Source organism: Chlamydotis macqueenii, chromosome Z (assembly GCF_036417535.1).
Source record: "Chlamydotis macqueenii isolate bChlMac1 chromosome Z, bChlMac1.mat, whole genome shotgun sequence".
NCBI lineage: Eukaryota > Metazoa > Chordata > Aves > Otidiformes > Otididae > Chlamydotis > Chlamydotis macqueenii.
Genome location: NC_141593.1, coordinates 27,447,801 through 27,463,055, shown reverse-complemented (window position 1 = coordinate 27,463,055; position 15,255 = coordinate 27,447,801). Strand labels below are relative to the sequence as shown.

General features: G+C 46.8%; 1 protein-coding gene across 2 annotated transcripts in view; it reads right to left on the bottom strand.

Moving 5' to 3' along the window:
• Positions 1 to 15,255, bottom strand: part of KANK1 (KN motif and ankyrin repeat domains 1) — a 97,468-nt gene that overhangs the window by 16,653 nt on the left and 65,560 nt on the right. Inside the window, exons 1-3 of one of the 2 annotated variants that reach the window (XM_086770696.1) lie at positions 14,824 to 14,880; positions 11,033 to 13,687; positions 305 to 523 (exon numbers count right to left, since the gene is read on the bottom strand). In XM_086770696.1, coding sequence (XP_086626822.1) covers positions 305 to 523; positions 11,033 to 13,256 — 2,443 coding nt within the window. In that variant the 5' untranslated portion in view covers positions 13,257 to 13,687; positions 14,824 to 14,880. Of the gene's footprint in view, positions 1 to 304; positions 524 to 11,032; positions 13,688 to 14,823; positions 14,881 to 15,255 lie in introns of those variants that run through there. The other variant, XM_086770695.1, reaches the window with a different exon arrangement.

The following is a 15,255-nucleotide window of genomic DNA, read 5'->3' as shown; positions in this document are numbered from 1 at the left end:
ACCAATCTCTAAGCATAAGACAGGTAAATCAGTTATACAAATTTAAGTTTAAAAAACATATTAACCCTTTCTCTCTCAGTACATTTTTCTTATGAAGACACTAAATCGTATTTCACTGATGGGCCTCTATCTGCAATTTAAAAAAAACCCCACTATCCGCAGACACATCTCATGCTGTGACTTTCCCTGTAGCTGCATCTTTTCCTGCTTCTGCAGTTTTGAGAACCCTGAAAACCTCCTTTAACTGTATTTCATGTTCAAACTCCATCAGCACGATGCGAGGCGAATGTGAGCCAGTAATTACCATAGAGGCCAGAGGCAAGCTGGTCATCTGTCAGGTTAATTGGAGCAAGAGTTTTGTCCTGAGAAGAAACGGACTTCCTTCCCCGAACAGCTTCCACCAGGGGAGTCTTCCGCTCCTCCTGAGCAGGCACAATGTCCTGCTCCAATTTCAGCGTTTGCAAATTTGAAGTTAAGTGGGCATTTGCAAGTTGGCCGTGAGGGATGTACTCCAAAGTAGCACCTGCCAGAGAAGACAGTAGGCATCAGATAGGAGTCAGACCAAAACATTTCCATCAACACTGTGATCAACATGGGGGAAAAAAAACCTGAACTGGAAAAAAAAAAGGACAACACCAGTGCTCTACAATACTATTTTCTGAGGATTCAATAGGAAAAGGGTGTGACCGCTTTCAGAAAATACCAAAAACAACAGCTGTGAGTTTTTCTTTCAATTAAAACATACAATACAAAGAAAAATTATAAAGACACTGGCTTTAAAATGGATGAAAGGAGCGCTCCTTCCTTTTCCTTCTCTTTTGGTACACGCAGTGACCCCAGCTCCTGCCGCTCCAGCTCAGTGGGGACTTGCTGAGCGGCTCCTTGCTGACATGCCTGAAGAGCGTGTTCACGGACTCTGCACGTTCCTTCTGCAAAAGCAGTGCTCTTTTTATCTTACTTTTTATTTTAAGAAATGTCTCTTTCCATAGAAGTAGAAACTTTTCAGGAAACTTTCCTTTTTGCCAGCATTCCACTAATTCTGAAACTTACATACTTTACCCAGTTGCTGAGACAGCTGAAATAAACTCCCACTCACTGCATTTCTTTCTGGTTTGTTTTTTTTTTTTTTAACAATATTGTACTGGGCTAGTAGTTTTATTTAAATGAAATTCCAAATGTTTGGGTTCTACTTCCCCCCACCCTGATTTGCTAGCATCCACTCATTTTTTAGCATTGTATGTTTAAAAGGCAGCGCTAATTACCCACAGACTTTTACAGATTCCCTGGAGTTCCTCCAGTTGTGCTATTACGGCTGCTCTACAAAGCTACACAAATGCTTTTGTTTGTGGAACACGCTGTTTTTTTACACACACATTCTTCCTTAAGTAATCTTCCTAGCATTTCAAGGAAAAAAAAAAGATAATGTTTAATTTACTTTAAACACTATCACTTCTTTCTTTCTTTCAAAGCTTGCTTCAATCACTTCTGCCTCCACATTCTTTTTCCTTTGTATTTATCAAGAATTATGCCACAGTCTCCTCATTCAAGTAGTTGAGTGGCGCTGCATGGGATGCTAACATAGTGTAGTAAAGTAAATTTCAAATATTAATATTTAGAAATACAGCTGACATCTTTACTGTTCTTGCTAGACTGCCTTTCCCCCTTCCTGCTTCACCTCAGTTTTGTTTTTTCATTTCCTAAAACAGGATATAATGAAGCCGATTTTTCCAAACGTTGTCACTTCCCTGTAGCTTCCTCCTCTTTGCTCCTGTTCCCACCCAAGTCTCCAAGCTCCCAACAGTCTCACGCCCCATGCATTTCCAAGGCGCCTTTTCCAGCAAGGAGACCAACTGCCCACTCCTATCACCACTCATGGTTTCCCCAAGCCACAGGAGGAAGCCGCCTGCCAGGAAAGGCACACAGCAGGGTATCGGCAGACATTTAACTACTGCAAAAAGCTTCTGCCCTCTCAGGGAAGAGGGGGTGAAAGCAGCAGCTACCCCAGTGCCTCCAGGGCAGGAGTAAGCCTTCTAGAGACAGGCCTGCCTGCTCAGCACAAAATGGCCAGGAGTGGAAATTGATGTGTGCCCTCACTAGCCCCCTCTCCTCGCTTCGCAGCCGTGACTGACCTCGGTCCAGTCTGTTCCTGACAGCAAGCGCCATCCCTCATCCGCCAGCCCAGGAGAAGAGGGCTGCCAAGGCGATGGAGCGCTGAGCCAAAACCCATGATTTTTAAACTCCCTTAGCTGAAAAACAAGGAAACCGCCTCTCCCTCTGCTTTGTTGGAGCAGTGACAGCTACAATTAGAGAGTACTTAACAGAGTAACCGCTTCCAACTGCAGCTGGTGGTGGCTGCCTCGGCTGGTGTTACCAGGCCATCCCTCCTGCTTCAGCCTGGCCACCGATGACACGAGGAGGGAGTGGAGGAAACCTGCCTTAAAGCAAAGCCTCGGAAGCTGCCCAGGTTTATTGTCAGGTGACGTGTCTCCATCCTCTGTCAGGCTTCACAGCCCTCTTCCAAAGGCAGCTGCAACAACCTCAGCATGTGCTGGGGACATGGGTGGGCTTGTGCCTGCCCAGCTGGCAGGGCTCTGCCCGGGGCTGAAGTGAAGAGATGGCACCCGCGTGCCAGGCCAGGCTGGACGGAGGTCTGAGCAACCTGATCTGGTTGGAGATGTCCATGCTCCTCGCAGGGGGGTTGGAGTAGGTGACCTTTAAAGGTCCCTTCCAACCCTAACTATTCTACGACTCTATGATCAGCTCCCCTTTACAAGACAGCCAACATAACAATGCTTGGAGAGCAGAAATCTAGAGCAAATCACTTGGAAAAATGAATGAAGGAAGCAGCCATTGCAACACTATGGTCAATGATTTAACAGATTAATCAACTGCTGCCCAAACCAAAAAAGCAAAATGACCCAAGTGCCCTCTCCCTCCAACAAGGCTGCAGGGTTGCTGTCAGGGCTGGATGTGCCGCATGCTTCTCAAGTGTGGAAGTGAAACTCTGGCCGAAGATCACTACCAGTCCACGCAGACCTTAAAATAGACTCCTCATCTCACCTCGCACAGATCTCAAGTATGCTCACACAGAATCCTCAGCGACACCGGGTCACGGTGCGCAACACTGACAGTAAATCAGCCAGCAGGTCCAACGCTTACCCAGCCACGGCCTCCAGACAGAGCCACTCGGGTAGGCTCCTCCTGCAGAATGTTAGTTTACTGTTGTGGGCAAATAATGCAAACCTGACCTGAGTTTCTAAGTATTGGTATAGCGTAACTAACCTCAGTGTGGAGCTGCCAGAAACTTCTAAATGTATTTTGCAATGTAGTAGGGTAGTGTTCTGGTTTTGTTAGTGAGGGGGGGCCTAAGGTGGTAGCTTCTGTAGGAAACTGCTAGAAGTCGCTCCCCTTTGTTCAGTGGACTCGGCCGGGCCTAGGGCGGACCCGCTGCTGGCCAAGGCCAAGCCAATTGGTAGCAGAATGTCCTGTGATAACGCCTCTGCGATAACGTATTTAAATAGGGGAAAACAGGAAAAAAAGGAGGAGAAGATGTGAAGCAGCTGAGCGGGGGGCAGAGAGGGGGAGGCGCGAGCCTCATGGGCCTTGCAGGCCTCACCCTCTGGCCTCCCGCCGGGCAGCCGACTGGGCCCAACTCGGCCTGGCCTGGCTGCAAGAAGTGGAGAGAACATGAGAAGTGAATAAGATGTAAAAAGGATCCTGAGAGACATCTACCAGCCTGTTGTGAGGAACGGCTGCAGACGCCAAGGTCAGTGAAGAAGGAGGGGGAGGAGTAATATGGCTCCTGGCCAAGATTCCTCTGCAACTCGTGGTGAAGACCATGGTGGAGCAGGTTGTCCCCCTGCAGCCCATGGAGGTCCACGGAGGGGCAGAGATCCACCTGCAGCCCGTGGAGGACCCCACGCCGGAGCAGGTGGAGGCCTGAAGGAGGCTGTGGCCTGTGGAGGGCCCACTGGGACAGCTGTTCTAGAGGGACTGCACCCCGTGGAAGAGATGACCCACGCCGGAGCAGTTTCACAAAGGACTGTGGCCCGTGGGAGGGACCCCACGCTGGAGCAGAGGAGGAATGCGAGGAGTTCTTCCCCTGACGATGATACAGCGGCGTAAAACAACGCGTGATGAACTGACCGCGACCCCCATTCCCTTTTCCCCCACCGTGCCGCTCGGGAGGGGAAGGTAGTAGAGATAATGTTAAGCCCGGGAAGAGGGAGGGGTGGGGGGGAGGTTATCTTGTTCCCTGTCTCATTCTCCTGCTAATTTTAGAAATAAATGAATAGTTTTCCCCAAGTCGAGTCTGTTTTGCCCGTGACGGTAACTTTAAGGATTTCTCCCTGTCCTTATCTCAAACCTTGAGCCGTTTTTCTTATATCATCTCCCCCTATTCTCTCGGAGGGTGGGGGGAGCGAGAGAGAGACTGCGTAGTCTGGTCCTGATCGGGGCTGAACTACGACAGTTATTTTGGAGCCGTTCCTCCTCACTAACAAAACCAGAACAGGTAGCTTGGAAAAGTTAGAAGCAGAAGTACCAAAAGACAAACCCAAAAACTTCCAGACTTCAGCTCTTCACGAACCCTTATGCAGAAAGCTACTCTCATCGATTTCAGAGGGAAACAAGTTGACTGAAGCATCTTCAGTGATTTGGGGGAATGACAGCACCTATTTATAATTTTTTAGAAGGAACTTCCTGTCCTAAATCACTTATGCTCCTTTTGAAAATCTCACCAATTTAAATCAGGGTTCCAGCAAAACTAACACGCGTCAGCATTAGACTACCCATGCCATTTCTGGTACCTATAAAACCTGGTTTGGTTATTAAGATGCTATTTTCCTTCCTAACTGCAGACCTTTCCTCCTATTTATGAGAGGATGAGTAGTCATGTAGTTAGCTGGTTCAGGAAACTGTATTTTTCCCTGAATTTGTGCTGAACTCGTGATAACCTAAGTCTAGCTTTTACCTGCTTTTGAAAAATTGCCTTTAGTCTAATGGAAGAAAACCTAAGTATTACTATCAAAACTATTTAGCTTAACAACGCTTTTATACTACTGGAAATCAAGAAAAGTGCAAATGAGGCCAGGGGAATTAAATACCATCAGGATGAGAACCCAGCTCTCTGGCTGCAACATCACAGGCTTCCAGCTAAAAAAAAAAGGCATGAGCTTGCTGCCTGTGTGGTAGCTGCACAGAGGTTTTATTTTTAACCTGCTGATCAGTGCAAGCATTTATTTGCACAATATGTTTATGACAGCCAATGATACAACTTATACACTCCCTATTAAAGACAGAGCATAAATGTTGTCTGAAGCATAGACAGCAAGGAAATACTTCTCTTTCACATTGCACAATTTCTTCACGGTAGCAATAAGCGCCTTATGAAATTACTGTAACTGAAGAACACAAGGTTTTTCTCCAGTGGCCTTAAATCTTATTGAGTTGTTTTATCCTTAAAAAGTTTTTTATTTTTTCATATAAATAATTTTAATGCACTTTCCATTTGGTCTACACATCAGAACTACTGAAGAAAAAAAACACATTCCACTAAGGTAAATAAAAAGGCAGTGATGAGCAAACATGTTACGTTTAAACATTTACAACGACTGCTATTAACCCCTCACCTGATAAATGTGTTACCTTCCAAAGACTAAGTGCAGTTTCATTTTAAAAGGTACTTTTGAGCTGTTCCAGGTTAAAAGTGAGTGAATTTGAAATTACAGAACAAAAAATTGCTACACACACACTTTTTGTATGATAAACCAGCAGAAGCTAAATTCACTTGGAGTGCAGCAGGCAAATGTCACAACTACTGTTTGGCTCCAGGGAAAATGCTCCTTTTAACAGCATAGCTCCTTTAACAGGATTGCAAGAACAATTTCAATTTCGTTTTCACTCTCGCTTTAACTCTTTTCTTTGTGATGAGAAGCTGCTTTCCATCCCCAAACTAGCTTGTGAAGCCAAAACCCATTCCTTTCATTGGACAAGACTGAACACAAAAAAATGACATGCCTGTGAAGCAGCCTATCATCTTATTTATGAAATGCTTTATTTTCCAAGACAACTGCATGCACAGCTTGGTGAAAGCCATCCTTAATTTCCCTGATGAGCAGTAGATTAAGGCATTTCATGATTCTGGGCACAGCAGGAAGGTCATCTCAGAGCTTTTCTTTCCTTCTCATTTATGAGGAATTGATCTTCTCAGCTGATGCTTTATTGTTGCTGAAACACGACAACACTTTCTTGGAAAAAAAAGAGAATCTCCTGCCATTAAATATTCATAGGTGTGCCTGTTACCATGGGAGCTGACCTCTGAACAAAGCTCAGTGCCTGAACATCACGTCCCTGTGCCGCAGCCCCGGGAAGGGAACTGGGCTTTTACCAAAGTCACTCTAACAGACAAGCTAGCAGGCTGGAACTTGCCACTCTCTAAGCAGCAACACATTTGAAAGAAAAAAAAAATATTTCTTATGGCAAATTATACTCTGTATTAACTGAAGCAGAAATTAGGAGAGAGCAGCCTTCAGATTCAAGCATTCCATGTAGTGCTGCCATAGAATGAAAACAGTTAATATTCTAATGGTCATAATAATAGTAATAGTAATAGGCTTGTGTTAACACATGATGAGGGTACATCAAATCTCTTTGAAGAGGTTTACGGCGGTTCACTTGAATAATATCTTTACAGGACAATTACTGACCGCCTCTCTGCTTCTCTTCTGGTATAACCAGATGGCTATTTAAAACAGAAAAAACCCAGCTAAATGCCTCAGCCCCTAATACAGAGCTCCTACCATTTTTGAATGACACAGGCATTTTAGCTTTGTGCGTTGTCACAACTAGCAGGGCAACAGATGCCACCTCCCATACAAAAAAAAGCCAAAGAGGCACTGTGTTCTTTTGAGATGCCAGCCGGACACACGTGAATAAACAGTACTCAACTGGCACACAGATGGGACCATCTGCATGACCATTTTGCACCATGCACTCCCTTCCAAGGAATATTAAAAACACTTCACGTATGTCAGTCACTCTCTCCCCGGCACAGAGACAGATGGATCCTGTTTGTTACACAAACAAGCACATCTGTACAGAAACTTAACCTGGTGATTAAGGCACGCATCCGTGGCAGAGTTGAAGCTAAGGGCTTCATTCACTTGCCTAGGTGTAGACAACCAGTGCGATCTGTAGCAGTCCACAGCTTTGCAGGGCCCACCGACATGCCTGTGCCTTAAACAGCATCTCCTGAGCCTCAGGCAAGCCTCAAGTCCTCCACTGCATCACACCAAGCTACACAGCCTTGGAGAGAAAAGGCTACAAACTCTGTCAAACAAAAGAGCTGTAAAGAGACAACAGCTTTCTCCAACTCCCTGCTGGTTTTGTATTACGAATGATGACACAGAGAGAGAGACAACTACGGCCACAATACCTCACGAGTCCTACACACCAGCTCTGGACACACAGAGGCTTCTCACACCACCACCATTCCTTTGGTCTTTCCATCGTCCCTCAGCCTGCCTCCACAGCTCTGGATGAAAGTTAAGACTTGAAAACTTTGAAAGATCTTCCCACCAGATGGCACATCACGTTTTCCTAACCTTTGAGACTTTCCAACACCACTTGGTCCACACTGCCCTCCACTCTCTGAAGTCTTAATTCAAGAAGTTGCCTCCTTCATGTCGATGATTAGCGTAATGCTTCCATGGCGGTGCTCATCAGGATTGCTCCAAAAAGCGACTGTAAAACCAATACTCCAAAGATTGCTGAGGCAAAATAACCATGCATTTTCAGGTCAAATATGTTCAGGTAATTTTTCAGGGCCATGGTAGGGCAGTTGTTTTTAAATACCACCCTTGAAAACTCCTTGCCTGTCACAGACCCATCTAGAAGACTTGTGAAAAGTCCATGTAATTAACCTCCCTACAAGTGACATTAGCCCTCTGGCCAATATTTTGCAAAATGCATCACAGGTGCACTCAAACGTAACTTTCTGAAACTTCACAAAAATTACGTGACAACAAACTGAGAACCTGAACACGTCCTTTGTCCCCCTACATGCTGTCTCGTCTAAGAATAGGTATCAGTTAGCGTCTGGGTTTGTCACTCTCATCCATATGATCCAGCTGCACACAGGGAGGGTGCCAATGCTGGATGAAATGACTTTGTGGAGTGGAAATCGGCTTGTCTGCTCAGTGGGTCTGATTTCCCTGACGCCACTGTGGCTTCAGAAAGACAGTGCATATATAAATAGGAGTTGCTTAGTTACGGAAGTGAAGGTGTTTATTTAGCAAAAAACAATATACTAATTGCTAATAGACCCAGTTCAGAGATCATCTCAGAGGTTCGCTTGGCTTGCGTTTAAGGACGCCAGCTGCAGAGTCAGTCTGCGTCCCCAGCTCAGTAGGCTCCAGCTCTCCCGCCTGCGTCTCCATCGCCTGCCACTCGTGGGCTGTGAGATGGCAGACATCACCACAGCACACTCCCATCTCCTCCAGCACTAGCAGGGAGAAAAATCTGAAAAGCCAAGAATTTGCCTGATATCCTACTCAGGTATCATATGCAGTACGGACCACTAACCCTTTAACATGGGAAACTGGTACCCAAATCACAAGCCCCAAACCCAGCTCAGGTATTTTTGCCCTAAAAGGACCTGACCTCTAAGAGGCGCTTACTAAGGATGCTCTTAGAATAAAATATTGAAGATGGCACTACTGCTGCTAATCTGAAACCAGACGCTCCTGCCTCTATTTTCAGACTGTTCTTCTAAGCAAGTGAGGCTTACAAGGTCATGCTTCTTTCAATACCTTAAACCTGATTGCTCATTTTAACCAAATCTGGCTAGACTCAGTGCTCTAAAGGATTTGTATATTTATACAAGCTTTAGAAAAATCACGCGGAGATGCCAGGCCTGAAGAAAGGGGTGGTGGCCGGATTCAGACACAAGACACATCCAAGAGACCTAAATGTGAGGAAAGGCTTATGAAGAGCTCACAAGCTATCATGAGATACTGATGCATGGAAAAAAAAAAAAAGGCTTTATTAGTTCCAGTGCTTAGATAATTATTTAAGTTAGTACTTCATTCACCAAAAAGACTTTTATAGAAAAAAGTAACACCTGATTTGTAAAACCAGACACAGGCAGCAGGACTAGCAGATAAATGTAGTAAACATAATATTTTTGAAATTAATAGAAAAAGAAGGGGAAACATTTCAAGCTTACGACCTCCTTCCCACTCTAATTCTCCACGGGTCTAAACTGTTATAGCCCAGAGCCTGATTTATGCACGCAGTCTTGGCATGCAGTTCTCACCAGGGACTAAAAATAAAGAGATTTTATACTAAGCATCCACAGCTAAAGATAATGGCATTACAAGTTAAAATAAAATTATTCCAAAATATTTTTATGGAGAATGTGAAATCTGAATCCGAGCAAGAACATCTTTAGTAAAATATGATCCATTGGTCCACTTGTGTCTAAATACTTTCAAGTCTCTAAACTACACATTTGACACTGCAGCAAAAGCAGGGAAAGACATTGAGGATTTACAGCTAGTAAAAATTCTGTTTCACTGTTTTTAAGGACACTTCTGCCGTCTGCCATCTTATTATTATAGTATCATTACTTGTAAGAAGCCCAAAATATAAAGTGCATACCAGAAAGATAATAATATTGCATATATAGTATCATATTGCATGTATGCAGACAGGATATCATATGTTTTCTATACTGCTACATAAATGTTGCTTATTGCTTTACTATGGGAAGCTAAAATTTTTACTTCAGCTCATCTAATGGATAATTCAATTTAGCATGTGAACATTGAAAATAATCAGATTTACCAAGCCACCTTTTAACAAAAATAGGTAAATTGTAAGACAATAAATAAGATGCAAGAGCTTTACATAGCAGTGCATTAGCCAATAATATTATACTGACATTAAAATGGCATGCACTCAGGATTTTTTTTCCAGTTCAGCACCCATGATACAGATGAATTTGCACAAGTTTTTCCCATTTCCTTAACCTCTTGCTTCAGTCACTGTATGGTAGGACCAAGAAGATAGTATCTAACAGTCACTGGTAGGCATTACATATTGGTTTCCAGTAAGCCAACATTTACTAAATGCAATAGTAATACGGTTGGATTCACCAATAAGGTATTAGGGAAAAAAGACTAAGTTTTAAACTAGACTTTCAGACACCCCCCAAAAAAAAAAAAAAGTAAGCAACTTTACCACAGGGAATAAAGAAACCTCTCAAATTAATTGTACAGATTTTAAAATTAATAAATGAAATGCAAGGAGTATTTAAATCTCAATTCCTGCCTTTCCTGACCATCACCAAAACCTCCAGCACCAATTACTGCTTATGCCTTTCAAACATGAGGCTGTATTTAGAGATTAGGACAAACAATTATTGGAACAGAGAAGATGCAAGACGTGGTTTCTGCAAAGCGCTCCAGAGTTGCCTGTTACAAAACCATCAGCCTGTCTGGAACGGGGAAAGCACCCCACAGCGCTCCGGCTGAGAGGGACGAGGAACGAAGGCAAAGAAAGAAACACTACAAAATCCAGGGAGACATCTGTGGAAACCAGTTTGACACTCTCAAATCTGACACCGCAGTTTTTAAAAACTGTATGCCAAATTTAAAGGACAAAATTCCAAACCCACAGGCGTTAACCTTTACTACTCTTAAAGCTACAAAATAGAGTCAACACCTTGCACAGTGGTCAAAGCCTGCATACTTTTAGATATCTCTCTTGCATGGTCAGAGTCGTCATCATCATCATCAGGCCCTTCAGAGCTGGCTAGCCTGGGGGAGGTCAAACCCCCTCCAGTTTTTCAGTTACAGGTGGTGGGCTGGAGAGAATACCCAATGGGCACATCTAGTAACAACATTACGTTCTGCATTTCATCGGGGAGGATTTACACACTTGCTTACGGACTATGCAAGAGCCTAGCAGGTGACTGACCTGCAGTGCTGGCAAAGAGCCGACCAAACATGTGCCTGGACGCTGGGCTTACCTGACGCGGTGCTTCTCTCTGGGCACTGCTTCTGAAGGTCCAGGCTCCGCAGCTCCTCTGTGCTGGCGTATTTCATGACAGAGTTGATGGAGGTAAGGGTGCTGATGAGCTGCGAATTGAGAGACCCAATCTGGGAGTGGGGCTCCCCAAAGGCTTCTGCCAACTCGCTGTAATTTTCAGCAAGAAGCATCTGCTGTTCCTGCAGCAGCTTCTGCACGCGCTCGATGTAGTGATCCAAGCCTGCCCGCAGCTCAGGTGGCGGCAGAGGGCTTTCCAAGAGACCGCTGCCTGGCTCACACACAGACTCTCCCCCAACACCGATGCTTCTGGTGCCGGCTGGCACAACTGGCAATGGAGGGGGTCCGCAGGCAATGCTCCTCATTTTAAGACCAACCAGGTAGTTCTCATGGACATTTATCTGCCCAATGCCACAGTCTTTGGTTTTTACTGCAGAGGGCTTCTCAAAGCCAGGGTGGCTGGAGAGCAAGGTGCCCACTCCAACCGAACGTGTTTTAGCACATGTATGTATGTCCTTCACCCGGCCATCTCCCACTGCTACACTGCGTGTCTCCACGCCCTCTGTGTTGGTCTGTTTATCGTAGCTGCTCAGAGAGGTGTTTGTCCCACAGTCTGCCAGGGAAGCTGCCTCCGTGCCAGTGCACTGGCTCACCATCTCCAAAGTGGTGCTGGTTTGCCGGCTAGCTGTAGAAGGCACTGCCATCACCGTTGCCTCTGCCCTGCGCACAGTCTCTGTGGCCGTTTCACGGGACACATGCTCCTTGGGGGCGCAAACCACCACATCCACCGAGCAGTCCCCGCAGCCGACTGACCTCACCGCTCCACCCACCCGCGCCAGCTGGCTGGGGCTCGGAGCACCTGCCGGCTCCTCCGTGTTGACACCTATCTCACAGATGCTCATCTCTGCACCCACCGCCGTATCGCGCAGCTCAACAGACCTCCCTGTGCTCTGGTCTTGCACCTCCACCCTCTCCCTCACCAGCCACCGGCTCATCAGCAGCTCGGGGCCCACAGCCACGCTCCGCAGGGCAGGTCTGCAGGAGGTGCCAACGCTGCTCGTCTGCAGGTGGTTTCCCACTGACGAATCGGCGACATACACATGGTCTCCCACCATTTTGTCTCTCGTTTGTACGACAGCTTCCACCATCCTGCTGACGACACACGGCTGAGCCATCATGGCTTTATCCACTTTTTTCCTAGACCCAGCTGCCTGCAGCTGCTGTTTTAATTTGGTCATTTCCCTGTCATGGGTCGTTTCCTTTAACTGAACCTCTAGTCTGTAAATCTTCTCCTTAAGGGCTTCAATGGTCTGCTGCTGAAGCTCTATCTCTTTCTCAACCTCCGTAGACAAGCCAAGCATGGCCTCCGTCACCCCAACCCCAGACTCTCTCATTTCTTTCTCTGTCCCCACAGCTACTTCTCTGTGTTGCCTCGCAGATCTGCTGTATATGACCACATCGTTCATGTTCTCATCAGCACCTACAGCAACAGATCGGGTTTCTTTTGTCAGGCTTTCTCTGTTCACCCGAAGGTTTGCAGGACTTTCATAGTTGCTATCCTGGATTTTCTTCTCCAGGGCTTGCATCTCAGCAGTCAGCTGCCTGAACTCCTCTATCCTCTGAGAGCTCTGCTCTGCGCTCTCCACCTCTTCTTCACAATCTATATACAATTCTCCACCTCGCCTCACCTGAGACAGGTGTTCCCACTGCTCTGCATTTCCCGCACTGTAGGACCGTTTTCTGAAACCAAACGTGTCATTTTGAGCGGCTTTCCTCTGGTTTTTGAGTTCAGCCATCATGTGCCTCTTCTCTTCTTGTAACACTGAAATTTTGACCTGCAGCACAGGAATGGTCTTTACTTGCTCCTCGAGCTCTTTGAGACGCTTGAGGGCAACCGCCATTTGCTCCCTGATGTGCTGCAGATGCACCGGGCTCACGTTGGTGACTGGTGTGGATATTCCCGAGCTCATGGGGCTGTGACGAATGGAACTGCCCAAGGAGGAGCTGAAGCAGGCGCCATAGTCTCCATTCCCCTGATACCCATTCTGCAGCTGCTGAGACATGTGACCATACCCACTGGATCCCACAAACGAGGGGAGGGAGCTCGTGGAGCCCATGCCTCCAAAGCTGGAAAGCCTGGGCCTGCGGACATCTCCAGGCATGACCTGCATCATTCTCTCCTGCTCGAGTCGCCTCCGCGTTTCCATGAGGGTTTTTGTTACATGGAGGTTGTGCCGAGGAGGCTGTGGGGAGGGAGGGGGAAGCTGCTTACTCTCGGGGACGGTTAAGTAGGAAGGAGATGCTTCGAAGGAAACCGAGGGTCTTGCAGCAATGGATGAAGCTACTTGACTCCTCACTGCCAGACAAGACTGCTTGTTCTCATCACTGTTGGATGAAGAGAGGGACTCCGTGGAGGTCCAGCCACTGCACGGACCACCAGAGTTCTTGGTACCTGCCGAGGCTGGTATGGCTTTCCTTTTCTTTCGGATGTTTAGTTTCTTAATGGTATTCCCCTTTTGTATATCATCCACATACTTCAGGAAATCCAAGTCTAGCTGGTAGCCATAAGGTGTTTCCACAAAATAGGGGTCTTTCCGTTCTTTTTCATTTTCTCCATTTATAATAGCTTCCTCTTTTTCTGCAAAAGAAGAAACACAATCAGCACTGGAAAATAAGCTATGTCTCAGTAAACTATGTGCTGAAACAGAAGCGCAGAAAGACGGGTGCTCGCAGCATGCTGGAAGCAGAAACTGCTGCTGCAGCTCAGCGAGCAGACCAGCCTTCCGCTGACTGACCCTCAACACTAAATGCCGATTAACTTTTTAAAAGTTAATCAGTAGGTTTTCAAATGTTGGGAAGTGCATATCCACATAAATGTGTACACATGCACACACTCACTGATAACGTCTGTTAACAACGGGGCACAGAAGTGGCACAGCTAGCAGCTCAAAGCTGTCCTCCCCCAAATGCCTCTGGTCTTACCATGTCACACCAAGCTTTCACACACACTACGCTGTCATGTAAAGACCGCAGGACTAGAACGTAGCACACAAATCATCCAGAGACCAACTTCTCTAGAGGGTGCGTCCGAGCAGGCGATGGGAACTCCAACCCCGCTCCTTATGCAACCGATGCTGTTAGGCTTTACACAGACCTGCGGCTGCTTTATGGCTTTGGGAACTGCCGCCGCAAGAGCGGCAATACCAGTTCGCTCTCACCTCAGCTCACGTTACTTCCACCACTGCCTCTGCCCCTTCCATTTTAAACTGCACGAAGCCCCAGGCACCAAGACAGGCAGCAGGACCCTCTTCCAGCGGGGTCCCCAATCCCACTTTTGAGGGAGGCTGTCGCCTCACAGGTGAGGAAAACACGGCCGCCCTCCCGACACAGGACTTGTCTGTCCCCAAAGCGATCTAAATAAAACTTCACCAGATCCGCTGGGCTTCCGCCGGCTGAGTATTTATATGCAGCGCTGCTATACAACCTGCCCCTCCCGACCCACTCGAGCAGAAAAAAAAAAAAAAAAAGAAAAAAGAAAAAAAGCAAAAACAACTGTTGAGAGTTATGATCTGGAGGAATAATAGAAGCCAGCTTTCCGGTTACCTGAATTAGACACATGCCTCTGCCCCCACACTGCAAATCTTCCAGCCACCTACGGCTGCCCCAGACTCATCTGTCACAGCCCTGCCCGCCCCGCCGCCCTTCGCCCCATGCGGAAGAGCCGCCCGCAGCCGCGCAGCCCCCGCAGCCGCGCCGCCTCCGCCGCCCACGCACCCGAGGAGCGGGGCCCGGCCAGCCCACGCCCGCCCCGAACGCGGCGGGGGCGGGGGAAGCGGGCCGCTACCGTGGCTGAGAGGGAAGTTAGCTCTCCGTTTCGTTTTTAAAAGGCTAAGTTTGGAAGCCGCGTCCTCTTAAAGGAATAGAAGCCTCAGGAGAGGGAGGGTAAAAAAAGAAAAAGAGAAAAAAAAAAAGAAACTCCACTTACTGCAACTACAGGAAGTGACTTAATGTTGTGCTGAAAAGGTTTAGGAGAAGGAGGAAAAAAACCTCCTGTTTTTCCAGTTTCCTTGGCATGCTTAAGAAAAGCGTTGTCTACAGACAGTGTAACTGCTTTCATGGCGATGCTTTTATGCTTTTGGCTACCACAGGACACCCCGAGCTGGAAGGAGGATACTGCCCAGGAAAAACCTACCTTCTCTAGCACGG